The sequence below is a fragment of the Macaca fascicularis genome, chromosome 17, assembly GCF_037993035.2.
Source record: "Macaca fascicularis isolate 582-1 chromosome 17, T2T-MFA8v1.1".
NCBI classification, from domain to species: Eukaryota; Metazoa; Chordata; class Mammalia; order Primates; family Cercopithecidae; genus Macaca; species Macaca fascicularis.
The window spans coordinates 93,705,459-93,728,361 of NC_088391.1; the positions used below are offsets into that span (position 1 = coordinate 93,705,459).

The 22,903-nt window shown below is 39.4% G+C and overlaps 1 protein-coding gene across 6 annotated transcripts in view; it reads left to right on the forward strand.

Annotated features, from left to right (window-relative positions):
- Positions 1 to 22,903, forward strand: part of LOC102144124 (putative methyltransferase-like protein 21E) — a 78,807-nt gene that overhangs the window by 7,221 nt on the left and 48,683 nt on the right. For 4 of the 6 annotated variants that reach the window (XM_074021379.1, XM_074021376.1, XM_065533475.2 and 1 more), the window contains 2 exons: positions 3,990 to 4,156; positions 5,555 to 5,672. In XM_074021379.1, coding sequence (XP_073877480.1) covers positions 3,990 to 4,156; positions 5,555 to 5,672 — 285 coding nt within the window. Of the gene's footprint in view, positions 1 to 3,989; positions 4,157 to 5,554; positions 5,673 to 8,210; positions 12,450 to 22,903 lie in introns of those variants that run through there. The other 2 variants (XM_015439502.4, XM_074021377.1) reach the window with 1 other exon arrangement.

The following is a 22,903-nucleotide window of genomic DNA, read 5'->3' on the forward strand; positions in this document are numbered from 1 at the left end:
TAGCTATTAAAGAGTTTTTTTTTTTTTTTTTTTTTTTTTTTTTTGTGGGGGGGATGCATTTCTGTGATCTGGCCCTTCCACTTATTATTGCTATTATTGACCTTAAAACTATAGAAGAGAATAATATAGACAAAGCCTCTATTTTTGAAGGCTTGCTGTAATCCAGAATTGAAGTCAATTCATTGTTGAATTTTCCTCTTAAAATCATCCTCATAATGTAGCAGAATCTTGCTACTTTTCACTTTATACTTGAAACCCCTTTAATTCTCAGGAGAACAAGAGCACCTGGTAGATTTTATTCAGCATCACCAAAGACTGAATAGCAGGAAAATGATGTTAAGACTTTTTTTGTATCAAAAGGATTAAAATACATAAGCCCAAGATAGCAACATAATTGCAGTACTCTGCCTTGACTATGTTTTATTTACAATCTATTTTAATATTTGTGTTTTAATATTCAATTCACCAATCAAATAATGTTCTAAAACTATAGTAGATAGCTTTTATCTGAAGGTACAGTTATCAGAAGTTTTCTGCTTCTCATTTAGGGAAGCCGATGTACAGAATCTTGGGTAATATTATCTGGTTTTTGTTGTTTGTCCTGGGGGCAAAGTGCTAGATAATGAGGAAAGAATATATGTGGAAAAATTATTCTTCAGAAATGTATATTAAAATTCCGTTGTATGACAATGCTATTAATTTTTGTAGGAATTACTCTTCAAATCTTAAAAACCAGACTATCTACTATCACCAATCTTCTCAATATTTGACTCATATTCAACAACTAAATATACATGCAGTTTAAGGGGCCTGTTCTTTGTAAATTATTTGGAGCACAGATTTTTTCCTTTTTATGACAACAAGGCTGCTGTAGGGATGCCTTTATCATAGGGCAGCTCTTTCCATTAGATTCTAGTTTAGAGATTCTTATTATCAACCTTGAAATGGGTGGTGTTATTGTTAGAGCTTAATATTAAACATGTCTTGATTTACATAAAGAATTACCGTTAAAACTATCAATCACCTCAAGGCCGGGTGCGGTGGCTCATGTCTGTAATTCCAGCATTTTGGGAGGCTGAGGTGGGTGGATCAGTTGAGCTCAGGAGTTGGAGACCAGCCTGGGCAACATGGTAAAACCCCATCTCTACTAAAAAAATACAAAAATTAGCCAGGCGTGGTGGCGTGTGGTTGTTGACCCAGCCACTGAGGAGACTGAGGCACGAGAATCACTTGAACTCAGGAGGCAGAGGTTGCAGTGAGCTGGGATTGTGCCACTACACTCCAGTCTGGGTGACAGAGCCAGACTCTGTCAAAACAAAACAAAACAAAAAACAAAACAAAACAAACAAAACCCTCAAAAAACAAAACAACAACAAAAAAAGAAAAAAACTATTACCTCAAAATCGTTAAATAGTAGTTCACACTGGAAAACAGCAACCAATGTTTTAACATGGAAATAATTGTGTGTTTATGTGTATATGTTTGCTTTTAAAGTTTTACACTTTTAGACAAATTATTATTTTTTTCCTTGTCGTAAAGAAATTTCATTTTGATCATCGTTCCTCTAAAAGAATTTTTTATGATTTTATCAGCATGGTACTTACAAAGAGCATATCCCCCTTTAGACAAATTATTTTAGGCAGCCAAGTTTAGTTTATTTGGGTTTCATGCTGTAAATTATGCTAATTTATGGAGGCTACTTGTTGGATGCTTGTAGTATTCATATAATATTTAAATGCAAAAGAGAATATTAATATAAAGCATTATCAATTAAATTTTATTCAACCTGATAATGTTTTCTGTGATACATGACCATCTTAGGTGTATAACTAATTTTGCATTACCATTTATGAGTGATATAGTTGTGCTCTTTTTAAAATGTATATGCAATTAGTAGTGGTTATATTCATTTCATGAAATCTCTTTGAAGGTTCTTTGTTTTAGGAGTGTAAGTAATTTTCAATTATAATATATTCATATATTTTTAAATCTCATTTCCATATGAGATTTATGTAAAGATGGGGTCATTCTTAGAATGAAATAACTCTATTCAGAAGGACACAGTCAAAAGCTAGGAATTCATTTGTTATTCCTCTGTAGTTGTTAGGACAGGAGCACTAATCTGGCCAACTAACCTTTAAAAGAACATGCAAAGTCAAAGATGTCAGGTTGTATCAGTAAATATTCACCGCCAAAGTTTGTATATCAAAGACTGGGACTTTTGAAGATGTTCCTGGGACTTAGTGTACTGTAACATCTATTAATCCCTGATACCTTAGGTGACTTGTCATAGAAGTGCTACATTTACAAGTAGTATGCAAGGAGGCCCAAGAGGACAAATTCAGTTAAAGGTCAAGAAAGCAATTAACGTTCTCTACTTTTCCCTAAAGAACTTCCACAGCAAGTGTTGCCCTCCCCCTGCACCCCTAGTCTTAGCAAGGCAAGTGCATATAGTGAAATAGAAGTTAAAGTTCAAATAAAACACGTTACCAATATTATTTGGTTCTTAGAGCTCTTCCTGAATATGAATGCATACAGTTGTTTAAGGTGAAGTACAGTGAAAAATATTAGAAGAGAAGGCTCTTGCTGAAAAATACCAAATTTCAATTTCTTTGTTTCCCCTGCATCTCTGTCAAGGGTCAATGTTTGCAGTAGTGGTAGAGGTGGGTGGTAGGCTGGGCCCTTCCTGTGGGTATGGTTAAATTGGAGTTCTTTTGAGGAGTACATGATTCTGTTTGTATTCTAAGCAGGACACACACACACACACACACACACACACACACACACACACACACGCATGCACCCCAACCCTCTATTTTCTAGTCCTTCAAATTTTGAACACTCTTGTGTTCACTCAGATCTTTACTTTTTGATGAACGTGTTGAACTCCCCAAAACTGTCCTTATAAGGTGAGTTTCAAGATTTCTGACCTCTCGGTTGCTACGATTTCTCATTGTCCCTCTAAAGTGGGCCTTCTCTAACTGGATGTACAAGTATAATCTGACTGGTGTAAAATAAAGCCTCTACCTCCCTGATTTGGAAATTATATTTTTCATGTGGGCTAGGTGCACCGATTTTTTGATGGTCATATTAAACTTTTGACTCATATTGAGCTTGTGGCGAAGTAAATGTATCTATCTGTCCCCACCCCCTATACAGTGCTGCTAAACTCAGGCTGAATATGGTCTCTAGACTTATCTTTGTTAGATTTCACATTGTTAAGGCCAATTCATTGTTATAACTCAAGAAATTTTCCATCACATTTAGTTTTCTATTATACTTGTTGTCGCCATCACATTTATATATTCTGAAAACTTTATAATACTTGTAATGTCATCAGTTAGTCAAACCATTGACAAAACTGTTCATCAAGGCAAAGCTGAGAACACACCATTTATTAGAAATGTCTATCCAAGTGGGCACCAGAGCCAAGAGCATTGGGAGTACTGTGGAAAAGCACTTTCATCCAATCCAACAATTCTTCATAGGGATGCCAATGTTTGTGTCTGTGGATTTCCAATTTTTCCAAGGGCAGGGACCATGTCTATTTGGCTAGCTACTATATTCCATCACTCAGCACCATGCCTGGGACACAGAACAACTAGGATTGCACTGGGTGGCCAATATGAAGAGGTGGGTTCTTATATTCCATCACCAATCTTTCTCTTAATCTATATGAACTGATTGGTGGCTCTTAAAATACATTGCTTTAAAAAAGTGCATCAATTATTATTTGTTGCATGTAGCACTGCAGAAGTAGACAGTGGTGATTTCAGCTCCCATAAAAATAATAAAGATGTTGCCACCCTGATGAATGGCAATATTAGTTTGCATTATGAGTCATTTTCAAATAGTTTACCTTATTATTTCTCACCTAAAGTCAATTCAAAAGCTCCTTAGTCTAAGCAGAAATGCTGTATTTCTGTCAAGTTCTTTTCTCTTTTCATGGATTTACTTATACAACTATTACCTTTTTCTTTTCCTTTCAGAGACCAGAGAAGACTATGATGACAAGCAGGTGGTCACAGAGATCATGGCAAGATGTTTTATTCCGACTTCGATAACAACTACTTCCTGGGAAAGTTTTCATTTTATTGGTCATGAGATTCGAATTACTGAGGCCATGGATTGTTACGGTGCTGTTGTTTGGCCATCGGTATAATTTCATACAGAATTTGTTACATTCCAATTATTTTTCCAGCCAGTTTTGTTCGTTATTATGTTCTATTTGGAAGAAGAAAACAGGTTCCATATTCCTTCTTTGTGACCTCAAATAATACTATGTTTTAGAAATCATGTGATTGGGAAATTACTTCTCCCAATTAACTCTATAATTCTATTTTATTTTCTTTTTCTTCTTCTTCTTTTTTTTTTTTTTTTGAGACAGAGTCTTGCTCTGTCACCCAGACTGGAGTACAGGGGCATGGTCTCAGCTCACTGCAACCTCTGCCTCCTGGGTTTAAACTGTTCTGCTGCTGCAGCCTCCTGAGTAGCTGGAACTACAGGCGTGCACCACCACGCCAAGCTAATTTTTGTAATTTTAGTAGGAATGGGGTTTCACCATGTTGGCCAGGCTGGTTTCGAACTCCTTGCCTCAAGTAATTCGTCCACCTCCGCCTCCCGAGGTGCTGGGATTACAGGCGTGAGCCACCACCCTGGACCTCAATTTTTTTTTTGAGACAAAGTCTCACAATTGTCCCTGAGGCTGGAGTGCAATGGCATGATCTCGGCTCACTGCAACCTCCGCCTCCCAGGTTCCAATGATTCTCCTGCCTCAGCCTCCCAAGTAGCTGGGATTACAGGCGCCTGCCACTATGCCCGGCTAATTTTTGTATTTTTAGTAGAGATGGGGTTTCACCATGTTGGCCAGGCTGGTCTGGAACTCCTGACCTCAGGTGATCCACCTGCCTTGGCCTCCCAAAGTGCTGGGATTACAGGTGTGAGCCACTGTGCCTGGCCACGGGGCCTCAATTAATTGTATTTCTGACTTTATTAAAATTTGTAGGATTAATACAGGGTGTTTACTTCTTCAGTTTTTAAAAGAAGAGTTTAGAGCAGTAAACACTTTCATTTCCTCTTTTATTAGTTCCATTTGAGTTAAACAATTGCAATGAAATCTTTATGAGTCTCACATGTAGAATGTCCTCAAAGACCCTCAATCCTTTACCAACTGTCCCGTGAAGAGTAGTGGACTCACCACCCCACCTGCCCCGATCCCACACACTACTTGGAAATGACTAGTATTATCAGAAGTTGCTTCCTTTAAAAATGATCAAACCTAAGCAACTGAATTCCACTATTTTAGTTCTCTCTCTTTTCCTCTCAGTAATCCCCAAGGAATTTTTCTAACAGAAATGTTGAACCTCTCAGAGGATGCACTTTTGCTGACATTTCTTGGAGTGATGTACAGGTACACACATGAGTACTCTCACATACTCATATATGCATGCATACATATCATAACATTAGCGACATATTTATCCAATAAAGTTTAATTTTACTTTCTGTTATTACTTGCCAAGCATCCCTGTTTTCTTTTTTCTAACTTTCATAGGCCCTTGTTCTATGCTATTTCCTGGAAACAAATGCAAAGCAGTATAATATGGTTGACAAAAACGTGATTGAAATTGGAGCTGGAACAGGACTAGTCTCCATTGTGGCAAGTTTACTTGGTAAGCAGATATTTCTGATTGAATAGAGGGAGTGTCAGAGAATTTGATGATCAAATATCATTAGTTGTTTTACTATTCAGTGTACTATGACCTGCACCTATCTGGGACTCCTTAATTGTTTGAATGGGCTTCATCTAGAAACTACAGATTGTAAAGTCTCCTTACCGGTTTCTTTCATAGTTTTCTGCATTAAGTTGTATTAATTCTTCTTGTGGAATACTGTCACAAGCCTCAGATGAGGTGTTCTAACTAAGCGGTGCACGGAAGCATTCTGGTTGCAAGAGGAGAAATGTGAAATACTAGGCAGAGGCAGATCTATTGCTGCTGATTCAGACGCACTTTAAATTTTAGCACCATTTCAGTGTTCCCACGTAGTTGTAGATTCTTTTTGAGTTTTGAAGTGCTATGTTTTTATGAAAAAGCATGTGTTAGAATAGGGAGAGAGTATTAGAAATCACACAAAAATCACACGTCTGCTTCTATTTTTAGGTGTTTGTCCTTGAATTTGTTTTCTCAGTTCATCTCCATTCTTTTATTTTTTCTCTGTCGCTCAGGTGGAGTGCAGTGGTGTGATCTCCACTCCCTGCAACCTCCGCCTCCCGGGTTCAAGCGGTTCTCCTGCCTCAGCCTCCCCGAGTAGCTGGGACTACAGACACGCACCACCATGCCCAGCTAATTTTTTTGTATTTTTAGTAGAGAGAGAGTTTTGCCATGTTGGCCAGGCTGGTTTCGAACCCTTGACCACAGGTGATCCACCCGCCTGGGCCTCCCAAAGTGCTGGGATTACAGGCGTGAGCCACTGTGCCTGACCCACCTCCATTCTTTTTTATTGTTACCCTGAGTTCTCTCACGAGCATCTTTTCCAACTAAGCATGTGATAGTTTTTAATATATGCCTGAGCCTATTTCAGTTCAGTCTTTTTGCTATTGTTATCTATCTCATTGCCTTAGTTTAGCTCCTTCTCTGATGTGTGCTACCCAGATCCATCCTGATTTCCTTGATCTTCAGAAGTGCACACCTGCCACTTTAAAATCTTTAGAGGAATTGAACATTTAGCAATTTACAACTTTCAAATTTGTTTTTATAAGAGTATTTATAAGTCTCTTGGAGTCTTCCCAAATACATTTTTTTTTAAAGTTGCTGTATCCTGATATTGTTTGCCAAAGTCACTATTCCATTTAGTAAGGATAGGTCAGAGTCACTATTCGATTTATACCTGAAAGCCTGACTTAGGAGCAGAATTTGTGCTTCGGGGAGTCATTGGTTTTATTAAAAAGAACTGGTCCCTTGAGTCCGCTTGTCTAACTTGGAACAAATATTAAAAGATAGAAACTTTGATTAGTCAGTATGCTTAAAGTGGTAGTGTTTATCTCTCTAGGCAAAAAGATATTAGGGGGAGTTTACATTCAATATGGGCAAAGGTGTGTTCCCTACCCTGAGATTTAAAAAAGATTTGTTGAAAATGATAGACCCACCCATAGTAGAATGTAAAGGCTTGTATCTCTGTGAGTGTACCAATGATAGGCATATCTCCCTCCCATTTTAATGTTTTCACAAAATACAATTGATGCCAAGAGACTCGTGATATTGCTGCTGAGGAGTAGCTTCTTATTTGTCTGAGCTGAACTAGACTTCTCTTCCATTTCTGCTTTCTTGTTCTTTACCTGCTCTGTGCTTTTCTGATGCTGCAGATTTGGACAATCTTAGATTTATTTGCAGATTATTTTCAGCCTTTGCTACTGCTCAAAGCTTACTTTAGTGACCAAATTTCTACAGATTTGCTTCTGCCATATTTCTTCCTCAAAAACCCATCACTATTCACTTCTATCCTGGAAATTGTTTACATCCTCTTCTGTGAGCGGTAGCTTTATGAGCACTATACACTTGCTGTGACTAGGTTTTTAGCATCTTTTGATGGGAAGATTTACACTTGTGATGGGCCAAGTTGAAAACCTGGGCATAGCATGGATGTCATCATACTTTTCAGGTAATGCCATGGAAAGGCCTTCTTTCCTCCCTCCACTTCTCACTTGAGCACTTCCTGTTCAACTATAGGATGTCCGATGTTGCATACACTCACTTGGTCTCACACGACTGAGGCTCAGAATTCTTTTAGGGAGGTACCTATTCTTCCATCAATGACTTCTCGTTGTTTCAGTGAGGGTGCCAAATATTTTGACTTTCTCTTTCTCTTGATTATTTTTCTCCTAGTATGTAGTAGATAAATAGCAAACAAAAACAATAGTAACAGCAAAACATACCAGAAAAAAAAAAAAAAACCAGGAGAACGTAAAAAATGCAGTGGTGCGCAAAAGTACCATGGGTCTCTGTCTTTTTTTTCTCTTTAAGCAGAGGCATATAGCTGCTTTAGCATCCATTTAAATGGGATTCCCTTTCTGTGTATAGGTACTGACGAGTCTTGTTGTGTGGGGGGATGAACAATTTTGCAGAATTGCAAAGTGCATGTTGGCTTGAAACTCTTGATTGTTCTACCTTATCTCATGAGGGTTACTTTCTCTACTGTCCTTTGCTTCACAGGTGCTCATGTGACGGCCACAGATTTACCCGAATTACTTGGAAACCTGCAATATAATATTTCCCGAAACACCAAAATGAAAAGCAAGCATTTGCCTCAGGTTAAAGAACTCTCCTGGGGAGTAGCTTTAGATACAAACTTCCCCAGGTCTTCTAATAATTTTGACTATATTTTGGCAGCAGATGTGGTCTACGCTCATCCTTTCTTGGAAGAGCTCCTCATTACCTTTGACCATCTGTGCAAAGAAACCACCATCATCCTCTGGGCCATGAAATTCAGGTTGGAGAAGGAAAATAAATTTATAGATAGATTTAAGGAGTTGTTTGACCTGGAGGAAATTTCCAGTTTCCCTAGCCTGAATATTAAGTTGTATAAAGCTGTGAAGAAAAACCAGAGGAGTGTATGACATCCTCAGTGAGGACGTGGAAAGGTTAAGGCAATTTTTAGCAAATAATCACTTGAAAGAAAACCCTGAATAACCTTATGTGCCATTGAGTTTCCCAAGGGCAAATACACACACAGATGCACATACACACACACACACACACACACACACACACACACACACACACACACCCCACTATGAGAATAAAAGACAGTTTCCCAAATTTGCCTCACCCCAGGCAGTAATTTTTCCAGATACTGCATGTGAGTCTGTAGGATTGGGGGTAACTTGTTCCTAGTTTGTCTCCATCAGCACCCAGGCCTGCCTTCTACTCATGCAGTAATAGAAACTCTTGGCAAAGTCACACTGTGCTGTCATTGTCTGCTGTCCTTATTCCTTATATCACCATTTATTATTATTTTAATCAATGGTGCAATTATTATTTTTAATGTATAATCACAAAATGATAGTTTTTAATGATATCTCTTCAGTGAAACTTGTTATTAATTCTTTTAAACATAAGCTTATGATTCTCTCTTTAGAAATAAGGAAATCGACTACAGTGGGATCTGCAAATAAATCTGAACAGGCAGATACATAATGTAATGGTAAATCTCAGACTTTTGTGGTTTCCATTAGTGCTATCTTATAGGTGGTCTATCATCTCTGCCTGGCAGAGTGGACCTCTGATGTAACCTCTGAAATCAGTCAAGCTTGTGGATTTGAGGTCATGGATGAGGACATTTTATTCTGTCCAATGAAAAATGAGTGAACACAAGCAAAAATTGTTGAGATTTTGGAGAAGTTATTGTTTTGTTTTAAGCCAACAATCATTATTTTGTATCACAAAAACAGAAATAAGCATAAACACTTTGGGTTAAAAATATGTATGAAAAGATTTAGGTCTCTGATCTCAGATAATCAGACATATAGCTGGTTTTAAAGTTTAAAGCTCTTCTGATGAACATATATACATCTAGATACTTGAAATACAATATGATTTTTTTTCACATAAACTTTCCTTAGAGTAGAATTTCCTTAGAGTAGAATAAAGTCTGTAGTAATTAAAGTCAGTGCAAAAAGAGCAAAGAATTAGGATTTTGTACTATGTAACTGCCTAGACGACACTGCTTGGCAATTACTCTGCCATGTCCCCAGTAACATTTTTTAGGCTGTTACTGTGCCCTCTGGGTGATACTTTCCTTTCTAGAATTAATCCTTTCTGCTTTGGTGAAAGTTTTCTGTCCACTCCAGGTTGAGTATAGTTGAAAAGAATATTTTCTAGAACTCTGATCAGAAAGTCAGGCTACAAATATACTCCAGTGTATTTTATTTTATTTTTTTAGTACATGTGGTTCATAGGACAATCTCTCAATAATTCCCAATGTTTACATGGATCTCTGTCATTTTCACAGTCTGTTACTTACATAAAGTCACTTAATCCTCATAACCATTCTAAGAGGTAGAAGCTATGCTATCCCTACTTCACGGATAAAGAAACTGAGGCTGAGATGTCCCCAGGCTACATAGCTGCAGAGTGGTAGTGCTACGACATTCAAGTCCAGGTCTGTACAAGCCCAAATCCTGTATTAACCACTGCACTGTCTTTATATATTTAAAACAAGAATTTTCAAGCTTTTAAAAGCAGGTGAAGTCATTCCTTCAAAAATGAAATAAATATCCAGAAAGATAAACAAATACATGAGAAAAAAAATGAGACCTGTTCCATTTTAAAACTTGTATTTCCTATGTGAGTAGGTCAGGGTAGGCTTGTTTCGAAGGTGATGTTTAGGTGAAGCTGACAGGAGGTAGCAGTGCAGGTGTCTGGGAAAGGGTGTTGCAGGCAGAAGGAACAACCATGCAGGGATCTGGAGGAAGGAGCCAGTCAATCCTCTGGAAATATCAAAGGCCAGTGTGCTTGGCACAGAGCAAGCAGGAGAGGTTGGTGCAGAGTGAGCAAGTATTTAGAGAGGCTACAGGGAGCTAGATCACGTAGGACTGTGTTGCAGGCTGGGTTCTCTAGAAACACACTCTGAGAGGGAATTGGGTGAGCAGATCATTTTTTAGGGAGTGCTGTTGAAATGAAGACCTATGGAAAGGAGTGGAAGGAAGTAGGACAGAAACAGGTCAAACTGCAATGCAGGCCCAGTAACAGTCTGATGTGACCCCCAGACAGAGCACTGGCCTGAGAGTGGCCTCTGGAGTTGCCCTGATTGGAAAGATATGTCTGGGCCTTGATGACCCTGTGTGGCCCAGTCATTGGATATGGGCTGCCCTGGGAAGACTCTGTGACCTTGGGTGAGGTGACTTCAGCTGAGGCAGTCCTGAAGACATTGACCAGCTCCAGCAGCAGGGGTTAGGTCACCCTGAAGAGGATCTGGGTGGCTTATCACAGGGTCCAGCATGACCTTTAGGCCTCAGAAAGAGCTCTGGCTTTTCTTCTGGTAGAATGGAGAATCTGTGAATGGTTTTGCGAGTAGAGGAGTCAAAGAAACTTTCCTCATGTAAGGACCACTCTGGCTGTCATTTTGAGACTAGAATGGGGAGAGATGAGACCAGGGAGAGGCTACCGCAATCTGAGGTGGCAGCCTGCATTGGGGTGGCGAGAAGTGGCCAGTTCTAGATGTGTTTGGCTGCCAGAGTCAACAGACCTTCCCACCATGTAGAGTGTAGAGTGTGTGGGAGAAAGAGTCAGTGCTGAGTCACTGTGCATAAATTTATAGTCAACAGCTTAGAGATAGTTTGTGAAGCTCCCTCAGGGAACAAAAAGACTAGACAGAGGGTAGAACAAGGACTAGGCCCCGAGTCATTAAGAGATCACATATGGGTGTGTATACTGAGATGATTTTGAAGGTTCTACACGCTCTCCCCAACTCCAGTTGTATGCGTATCTGTTGACTTTGAACAACATGAATTTAATACCACAGTGGTTTTTGAACTGGTCAGTAGAGTTCCAAGGCTCCTGAACGCTGCCTCTAGAGGTTTCTGGGAGCCTGAGAGTTGGAAATGCAGCAGAAACCTTGGGGTAACAAATGAAAAAATGGCTCCTCTGCTAAGAAAATATTTGAATATCATTACTAAGTTATTTTTAGGTAGAATACATAAGGTGTCCTTTCAAAGACAGCATTAGGACCAAACTAAACATACAGTTCTGTAAAGTTCATCTTTCTCTATGTGCCAATCTGTCAAACGCAGTGTTCCGGATTCATTGTTTTATTCTGTTTATAGCATTCACTCCCAAAGTTTAACACCCACCCACACACACCATGCCCCTCTTTTCCACTTCATTCTATTATCCACTTCATTCTTTTATTCTTTTGTCTTTTTGCTGCAGTTTCTCCATACTTTTTAGATCCAATTTTACAATAATTTAATTTCAAAAGATGTAATTGGAGTAGACCTTTTCTACCTTACTTTTTTTTTTTTTTTTTTTTTTAACGACTGGGAATTGATTTGTTAACTTCAATCTAAGGGAGTTATACTGTGAATTTTCGCACCTTTTTATCTGGCTTTTTGACAAGCTAGACTATGTTATTAAAAACCTTGGTCCAATTCTTTCAGTAACTTTCTGGATTTCCAATAGAATGAACTTACTGATTGTCAAGGTTTTAATATAGGTTATTACAGAATAGCTATCACTCCATAGAAGACACCCCAACCTGCAGGAGATTCTCTGCAGCTTAAAATTACACACAGGTAACCATGAGAGTTCTGTTCCCTAGACTGTATCAACTGTCTTTGGAAACTAAGTACTGCACTAAAACCGTCTATCTTGGAATGTAATGATGTATCCTCTTTGATTTGTACCAATTTTTGTCTACCAGAATTTAGAAAAAAAGCTTTTTTTCATTCCGTATTCATACTCTGTTCCCTTTCTTTTGGATAAAGAATTGGTGACATTGGGTAACTTCCTAACATATCTGCAGCCAAATAGGAAGCTCACTATTGTGGAAGAAAAAAGCTGAGGAAGCAATAACAGAATGGAGTGTTCCATTTCTTTCGTTAAGGCCTCAGAGTCTAGGAGCTTGGCGTTCTCAGTGGATGCCTGGTCTTTATAGACAGAGACCATGTCTCATTTGTTTAGGTAGCACCATTGCACATGAACAGACACATAATTTCTAAGTATCATTTGGAAATAAAACACATCCACTGAGTGGAATTTAGCTGCAAGAAGAGATTTGCAGGTATTAACTTTGAAAACAAGCTGGGGACCTTGGATCATAGATATAAAAGAATTAAAGTCAACCATAAGTAAATCAGACAAGTAAGCTTATTGATAAGACTAAAAGAAATGTAATAGACTGTGCTTCTTCCTACTTCATTTTAATTTAGTTTTCATGGAAATCTGTAGGTGAAGAAAATAAAAATGGTCAACAATATGTACTTTTAAGGCACATATAAATTATAAGGCGATAACAGGAAATACAGTTGGGAATGGAGCAAGTAAATGATTTGCAAAAGTATTAGTAGGAATACAGGCACAGCAAAATTTAAAAATTATAGGCATTTGTGTTAGTATGTATGTGTGTGGACCCAGTTCCTTCTATCTTCTTTATGAAGCCTGGAAGTGGTTTGCGAATGAGTTCCACACCCAGATATCACTATGTTTGAGTCTGTGATGTGAAATTAAGTCTAGGATATTACCTGCAAGTCCAGTGTCAGTATTTGCTTTGCTTTGAAGTTCCACACAAAATCAAAGACAGTGTTCTGTATAATTATACTATAGTATTAACGGGATAGTTGTGTCTTAGGTGCCTTGGTTAGCATCAATTAGTTGTGAGGTCATATTAACTCCTTTTTGAAGGATTCCTGAGCTGGACATTTGTGTTTACTCAGGTCGCATATGGCTGTGTAGTATTTAGATTGCTGGGCATACACTGTTGACTGCTTATTCTACTGAACTAACCTTTGGTCTCTATCATGATCAGTGCTTTCACTCTCATGATAGAGACCTCTGTGTTCTTTGTTTGTTGTCTTTGTTTGTTTCTTTGTTTCTAAGGCAATTGTCTTTTCCTGAAATCCAATCAAGTTGGCATTTACCATCAAGGAATTTCAAGGGATTATTAAAAACAATAACAGATATCCAGGTCAGTTTTGTGATAAATGGTATTAATGGGAAAAACGGAAAAATACTGAATATCTTCTGCCAACCAAGAACACTTTACCAAACCAAAAAATATTGCTTGGTTTTTCAAACAAAGGCACAAAAGAATGAGATTAAAACATGCCATTAAAATATTTTAATAGCTGGGCATTATTTCATGACACTACAAATATAAGTATAAAATTTTTAAAGTGACTTATTTGGCAAATGCTAGATTTTGTAGTTTATGTTTTGAAAATTTCTATATTCTCATTGTCCATAGTCTGCAATGTTTATACTGTTTGTTTTAATTTTAAATTACCTTCACTGGAATTTTTTTTTTTAATTTTTAGTGTCATTATTTAATTTGGGTGTTCTTATCTAGTGCCATGGTTCAATTTGGGCTTCTTATCTACTTCTGCGTTTTCTTTGTTAGTAGAGTATGAATCTTAATGGCAAAGGTTGTCTCTTTGTCACAAACCATCATAAATAAGCCCAAAGGACAGGCCATAAAAATGTAAGAAATTCTTAGATTAAAAAACATGAGTAATGCTTCTACCTACCTGGCATGCAGAGGTAAAAGTACAGTTGGCAACTGGTAAATTATTAACACTTTTCTACCAAGGACTTCCTCATTCCTTAGTATCTCTGTGATTAATAGATAGTCAATTTAAGAATTAGAAGATGTAAAGCATAATAAAAACATTTTGTAATCATGTATTGGAAAGAAATTAAGGTAACATTTTGTGCAACATTCAAGGGGTCAGGGGAACAAAGTGCTAGAACTCTTGGGAATAGATTTCATATTTTTTTGAAGAAGTAATTCAAGGAGGATGAAAGGTAATTATAAGTATGCAACTATTAATTAATGCATAATAAATAGTTGAATAAAGAATAATTAATGCAATTCCCTTTTACTTTCCTTGAATTTTAGTTTTTCTTCTTTTGGCAGCCTCTAATGGTTGTCATTCATTCATTTATTTATTCAGTATTTACTGAAAACCCACAATGTGCCAAGCAGAGGCTGCAGACACAATAGTGAACAGGTAGTCAGGGCCGGTCCTCATGGAGACCATGAGCCCAGTGCAGATGGGCAGAGGCAGAACTGGGGATAGCCTGGTAGGGGAAATACATGAAAACCAATCAGTTCTGGGTGTCCTGGCAGTGGGACCTTAGTGCACAATCAGGGCATAGTGAGGGCTTCTGGGGGAAGGTGTAGCTGGGTGAAGGAGATGGAGGTGAGGGCAGAGAGGAGAGACGGGACATGCTCTAGGCAGAAGGAAGTGTGTGTGCTAAGCTTTGGGGGCAAATAGGAGTGACTTGTTGCGATGACTCGCTGGAAAGATTGTAGCTTCTACGAACCTTTGCTGAAGTAATATCCATTATTAGTGGAATACTCACTGCTTTCAGGACTGTTTTAGAGATTTCCAATGTAGCATCTCACTGAATCATCCTGACAACCCTAGTGGCATTACCCCAATTTATATGTGAAGATATTACGGCTCAGCAGAAATAAGCCTCCTCCCAGGTTACACGTGGGTGGCAGTTGTTGGGACGGGAACCTCTGTCTCTATGGCACCAAAGCTTGTGCTGTTTACAGAGTATGGCCTTGTGTAAGTTTTCCACTCTGAGCCCTGCAAGGAAATCCCAAATTTTAATTTTATTCCCCAGCTAATTTGGAGCTATCCGGTTTCATAAACCTTGTCTTCATTTGCCAGCTGAGCACAAATTAGTTTAAGTGGGCTACTCTTGAGATGAGCCTGCAGAAATGTACTCCTATTCATAGTATGTCTCCAAGAGTAGAATTTTATGAATCCACATATATACCCAGCGAAGACTTCACTAAGTTTTTCTTTGCAAGGAATATGGAGCACATATTAGAACAATTAATTTAAAGGTGTATGTTGATCTTAAAACAACCAATGTGGGAAGCGAAAAAGACCCTATTATATAAAGGAGGTGCCGAGGTGGAAGCAAACGCTATTCTTTTGCTTGGGCAATGGCTCAGGAAGAACGAAATGAATGAAATGTGGGCTGCCCTCTGCTGACTTTTCAGCAGAGAAGGCCAAGGGGGTGGGGATGAACTTTAAAACCTCATATGATCTGTTTGTGGCCATATTCTGTGAACGGTGCTGATGTTTATAGGTCTGTTACTAGGCGGGAACTCTCCCTGAATCAGCAGAGTTAAGCCATGGGGTGATGTGAGAACACCAGTTCTTGGAAACCACCTTTTAGCAATCTTTCAACGGGAGGGCCCGCGTTGACTCAGGCAGCACAGCCTTCCAATGCCAAAGACCAGGCCAAAGGGACCGAGTGGGAGACTGGAAGGACACCAGTATCTTTGGCAGCAAAGTGCTTGTCTAAGTGGAAATGGCCTTTGGTGCCTGTTAGCCTGAGGTTGACCAGGCACCTATGTCCCTGGAGGGCGATATTGCAGAGTAAGCCGCAAGCCCTGGCCGGAGCCCTCCGACAGGTGACACGATGTAAGCTGATGCAGGAGCAGGGTGGTGGGTGAAGGGGGGAAGGAGGGGTGGCTCGGAGAGCTGCCACAATGTCAGAGGCTGTCCTGTGAGCATAAGGTGAAGAGGACGGTGCTGACTGCCACAGGAGAGCAGAGGCAAGGCAGCCATTGAATGTTCCAGAATGGAGAGAAGGGAAAACGTTGTATTTAAAACTTCTTGTGAGAAATGGTTACCTGGCACAGGCACAACTTCAAAAGCAGCATGGTAGAAATGGAAACCCGAGGGAGAGACCCCAAGGTTATTGAGGAAAGGAATCACAAGTGTTTCTCTCTGATAGTCTCTTTATTGTGCTTATTCCTGGCTGATTTTTGAGCTGACCAGTAGAGCCTGAAGCCTGCTGATTGTCATCTCTACAAAGCAGATGACTGAATACGGAGTTTGATAAATGCAAGAAGTCAAAGCCAACATCTGAAGAAATTTCAGCTGGGATGTTGATGCAATCTCTCTTAAATAAAATGCTTGCTTTGCTTCTATTTCATGATCCTACCAAGTAGGTGATATTCTAAGGATTTAGATACCATTACCCTAGAGCTCCGAGAATAAAATTTGAGTATGAAATTACAGATGATCACCACTGGGAGGACCCGGTGATCTGCAAAATGAACTTTTCCTTCTGAATAAATAAGTAAAAATAAAAGAAATGATTTAAGCAAGTGAATTGAATTATAAAAGATGATATGCAAATGCATCAAAAGTGGCAAGGGGTAAATACACAACAGTGTAATGTGATAAACGTGTGGTGTTGTCTTCTTTTTTTTTTATTTACATATATTTTGTATGTTAATTCTTTCTATTCTGTTCATTTTTTTTTCCTACTAGATTCTTTTTTTTTTTTTAATTTATTTATTATTATTATACTTTAAGTTGTAGGGTACATGTGCATAACGTGCAGGTTTGTTACATATGTATACTTGTGCCATGTTGGTGTGCTGCACCCATCAACTCGTCATTTACATCAGGTATAACTCCCAAGGCAATCCCTCCCCCCTCCCCCCTCCCCCCTCCCCATGATAGGCCCCGTGTGTGATGTTCCCCTTCCTGAGTCCAAGTGATCTCATTGTTCAGTTCCCACCTATGAGTGAGAACATGCGGTGTTTGGTTTTCTGTTCTTGGGATAGTTTGCTAAGAATGATGGTTTCCAGCTGCATCCATGTCCCTACAAAGGACACAAACTCATCCTTTTTGATGGCTGCATAGTATTCCATGGTGTATATGTGCCACATTTTCTTAATCCAATCTGTCACTGATGGACATTTGGGTTGATTCCAAGTCGTTGCTATTGTGAATAGTGCTGCAATAAACATACGTGTGCATGTGTCTTTATAGCAGCATAATTTATAATCCTTTGGGTATATACCCAGTAATGGGATGGCTGGGTCATATGGTACATCTAGTTCTAGATCCTTAAGGAATCGCCATACTGTTTTCCATAATGGTTGAACTAGTTTACAATCCCACCAACAGTGTAAAAGTGTTCCTATTTCTCCACATCCTCTCCAGCACCTGTTGTTTCCTGACTTTTTAATGATCGCCATTCTAACTGGTGTGAGATGGTATCTCATTGTGGTTTTGATTTGCATTTCTCTGATGGCCAGTGATGATGAGCATTTTTTCATGTGTCTGTTGGCTGTATGAATGTCTTCTTTTGAGAAATGTCTGTTCATATCCTTTGCCCACTTTTTGATGGGGTTGTTTGTTTTTTTCTTGTAAATTTGTTTGAGTTCTTTGTAGGTTCTGGATATTAGCCCTTTGTCAGACGAGTAGATTGCAAACATTTTCTCCCATTCTGTAGGTTGCCTGTTCACTCTGATGGTAGTTTCTTTTGCTGTGCAGAAGCTCTTTAGTTTAATGAGATCCCATTTGTCAATTTTGGCTTTTGCTGCCGTTGCTTTTGGTGTTTTAGACATGAAGTCTTTGCCCATGCCTATGTCCTGAATGGTACTACCTCGGTTTTCCTCTAGGATTTTTATGGTATTAGGTCTAACATTTAAGTCTCTAATCCATCTTGAATTAATTTTCGTATAAGGAGTAAGGAAAGGATCCAGTTTCAGCTTTCTACTTATGGCTAGCCAATTTTCCCAGCACCATTTATTAAATAGGGAATCCTTTCCCCATTTCTTGTTTCTCTCAGGTTTGTCAAAGATCAGATGGCTGTAGATGTGTGGTATTATTTCTGAGGACTCTGTTCTGTTCCATTGGTCTATATCTCTGTTTTGGTACCAGTACCATGCTGTTTTGGTTACTGTAGCCTTGTAGTATAGTTTGAAGTCAGGTAGCGTGATGCCTCCAGCTTTGTTCTTTTGACTTAGGATTGTCTTGGAGATGCGGGCTCTTTTTTGGTTCCATATGAACTTTAAAGCAGTTTTTTTCCAATTCTGTGCAGAAACTCATTGGTAGCTTGATGGGGATGGCATTGAATCTATAAATTACCTTGGGCAGTATGGCCATTTTCATGATATTGATTCTTCCTATCCATGAGCATGGTATGTTCTTCCATTTGTTTGTGTCCTCTTTGATTTCACTGAGCAGCGGTTTGTAGTTCTCTTTGAAGAGGTCCTTTACATCCCTTGTAAGTTGGATTCCTAGGTATTTGATTCTCTTTGAAGCAATTGTGAATGGAAGTTCATTCCTGATTTGGCTTTCTGTTTGTCTGTTACTGGTGTATAAGAATGCTTGTGATTTTTGCACATTAATTTTGTATCCTGAGACTTTGCTGAAGTTGCTTATCAGCTTAAGGAGATTTTGGGCTGAGACAATGGGGTTTTCTAAATATACAATCATGTCATCTGCAAACAGGGACAATTTGACTTCTTCTTTTCCTAACTGAATACCCTTGATTTCTTTCTCTTGCCTAATTGCCCTAGCCAGAACTTCCAACACTATGTTGAATAGGAGTGGTGAGAGAGGACATCCCTGTCTTGTGCCAGTTTTCAAAGGGAATTTTTCCAGTTTTTGCCCATTCAGTATGATATTGGCTGTGGGTTTGTCATAAATAGCTCTTATTATTTTGAGGTACGTTCCATCAATACCGAATTTATTGAGCGTTTTTAGCATGAAGGGCTGTTGAATTTTGTCAAAAGCCTTTTCTGCATCTATTGAGATAATCATGTGGTTCTTGTCTTTGGTTCTGTTTATATGCTGGATTATGTTTATTGATTTGCGAATGTTGAACCAGCCTTGCATCCCAGGGATGAAGCCCACTTGATCATGGTGGATAAGCTTTTGGATGTGTTGCTGAATCCGGTTTGCCAGTATTTTATTGAGGATTTTTGCATCGTTGTTCATCAGGGATATTGGTCTAAAATTCTCTTTTATTGTTGTGTCTCTGCCAGGCTTTGGTATCAGGATGATGTTGGCCTCATAAAATGAGTTAGGGAGGATTCCCTCTTTTTCTATTGATTGGAATAGTTTCAGAAGGAATGGTACCAACTCCTCCTTGTACCTCTGGTAGAATTCAGCTGTGAAGCCATCTGGTCCTGGACTTTTTTTGATTGGTAGGCTATTAATTATTGCCTCAATTTCAGAGCCTGCTATTGGTCTACTCAGGGATTCAACTTCTTCCTGGTTTAGTCTTGGAAGTGTGTAAGTGTCCAGGAAATTATCCATTTCTTCTAGATTTTCCAGTTTATTTGCATAGAGGTGTTTATAGTATTCTCTGATGGTAGTTTGTATTTCTGTGGGGTCGGTGGTGATATCCCCTTTATCATTTTTAATTGCGTCGATTTGATTCTTCTCTCTTTTCTTCTTTATTAGTCTTGCTAGTAGTGTGTCAATTTTGTTGATCTTTTCAAAAAACCAACTCCTGGATTCATTGATTTTTTGGAGGGTTTTTTGTGTCTCTATCTCCTTCAGTTCTGCTCTGATCTTATTTGTTTCTTGCCTTCTGCTAGCTTTCGAATGTGTTTGCTCTTGCTTCTCTAGTTCTTTTAATTGCGATGTTAGAGTGTCAATTTTAGATCTTTCCTGCTTTCTCTTGTGGGCATTTAGTGCTATAAATTTCCCTCTACACACTGCTTTAAATGTGTCCCAGAGATTCTGGTATGTTGTATCTTTGTTCTCATTGTTTTCAAAGAACATCTTTATTTCTGCCTTTATTTCGTTATGTACCCAGTAGTCATTCAGGAGCAGGTTGTTCAGTTTCCATGTAGTTGAGCGGTTTCGATTGAGTTTCTTAGTCCTGAGTTCTAGTTTGATTGCACTGTGGTCTGAGAGACAGTTTGTTATAATTTCTGTTCTTGTACATTTGCTGAGGAGTGCTTTACTTCCAATTACGTGGTCAATTTTGGAGTAAGTACGATGTGGTGCTGAGAAGAATGTATATTCTGTTGATTTGGGGTGGAGAGTTCTATAGATGTCTATTAGGTCTGCTTGCTGCAGAGATGAGTTCAATTCCTGGATATCCTTGTTAACTTTCTGTCTCGTTGATCTGTCTAATGTTGACAGTGGAGTGTTGAAGTCTCCCATTATTATTGTATGGAAGTCTAAGTCTCTTTGTAAGTCTCTAAGGACTTGCTTTATGAATCTGGGTGCTCCTGTATTGGGTGCATATATATTTAGGATAGTTAGCTCTTCCTGTTGAATTGATCCCTTTACCATTATGTAATGGCCTTCTTTGTCTCTTTTGATCTTTGATGGTTTAAAGTCTGTTTTATCAGAGACTAGTATTGCAACCCCCGCTTTTTTTTGTTCTCCATTTGCTTGGTAAATCTTCCTCCATCCCTTTATTTTGAGCCTATGTATGTCTCTGCGTGTGAGATGGGTCTCCTGAATACAGCAGACTGATGGGTCTTGACTCTTTATCCTGTTTGCCAGTCTGTGTCTTTTAATTGGACCATTTATTCCATTTACATTTAAGGTTAAGATTGTTATGTGTGAACTTGATCCTGCCATTATGATATTAACTGGTTATTTTGCTCGTTAGTTGATGCAGTTTCTTCCTAGCCTCGATGGTCTTTACATTTTGGCATGTTTTTGCAGTGGCTGGTACCGGTTGTTCCTTTCCATGTTTAGTGCTTCCTTCAGGGTCTCTTGTAAGGCAGGCCTAGTGGTGACAAAATCTCTAATCATTTGCTTATCTGTAAAGGATTTTATTTCTCCTTCACTTATGAAACTTAGTTTGGCTGGATATGAAATTCTGGGTTTAAAATTCTTTTCTTTAAGAATGTTGAATATTGGCCCCCACTCTCTTCTGGCTTGTAGAGTTTCTGCCGAGAGATCTGCTGTTAGTCTGATGGGCTTCCCTTTGTGGGTAACCCGACCTTTCTCTCTGGCTGCCCTTAAGATTTTTTCCTTCATTTCAACTTTGGTGAATCTGGCAATTATGTGTCTTGGAGTTGCTCTTCTCGAGGAGTATCTTTGTGGCATTCTCTGTATTTCCTGGATTTGAATGTTGGCCTGCCATATTAGGTTGGGGAAGTTCTCCTGGATGATATCCTGAAGAGTGTTTTCCAACTTGGTTCCATTTTCCCCCTCACTTTCAGGCACCCCAATCAGACGTAGATTTGGTCTTTTTACATAATCCCATACTTCTTGCAGGCTTTGTTCATTTCTTTTTCTTCTTTTTTCTTTTGGTTTCTCTTCTCACTTCATTTCATTCATTTGATCCTCAATCGCTGATACTCTTTCTTCCAGTTGATCGAGTCGGTTACTGAAGCTTGTGCATTTGTCACGTATTTCTCGTGTCATGGTTTTCATCTCTTTCATTTCGTTTATGACCTTCTCTGCATTAATTACTCTAGCCATCAATTCTTCCACTTTTTTTTCAAGATTTTTAGTTTCTTTGCGCTGGGTACGTAATTCCTCCTTCAGCTCTGAGAAATTTGATGGACTGAAGCCTTCTTCTCTCATCTCGTCAAAGTCATTCTCCGTCCAGCTTTGATCCGTTGCTGGCGATGAGCTGCACTCCTTTGCCGGGGGAGATGCGCTCTTATTTTTTGAATTTCCAGCTTTTCTGCCCTGCTTTTTCCCCATCTTTGTGGTTTTATCTGCCTCTGGTCTTTGATGATGGTGATGTACTGATGGGGTTTTGGTGTAGGTGTCCTTCCTGTTTGATAGTTTTCCTTCTAACAGTCAGGACCCTCAGCTGTAGGTCTGTTGGAGATTGCTTGAGGTCCACTCCAGACCCTGTTTGCCTGGGTATCAGCAGCAGAGGCTGCAGAAGATAGAATATTTCTGAACAGCGAGTGTACCTGTCTGATTCTTGCTTTGGAAGCTTCCTCTCAGGGGTGTACTCCACCCTGTGAGGTGTGGGGTGTCAGACTGCCCCTAGTGGGGGATGTCTCCCAGTTAGGCTACTCAGGGGTCAGGGACCCACTTGAGCAGGGAGTCTGTCCCTTCTCAGATCTCAACCTCCGTGTTGGGAGATCCACTGCTCTCTTCAAAGCTGTCAAACAGAGTCGTTTGCGTCTGCAGAGGTTTCAGCTGAGTTTGTTATTGTTTACTGTGCCCTGTCCCCAGAGGTGGAGTCTACAGAGACAGGCAGGTTTCCTTGAGCTGCTGTGAGCTCCACCCAGTTCGAGCTTCCCAGCGGCTTTGTTTACCTACTTAAGCCTCAGAAATGGCGGGCGCCCCTCCCCCAGCCTCGCTACTGCCTTGCCGGTAGATCACAGACTGCTGTGCTAGCAATGAGGGAGGCTCCGTGGGTGTGGGACCCTCCCGGCCAGGTGTGGGATATGATCTCCTGGTGTGCCTGTTTGCTTAAAGCGC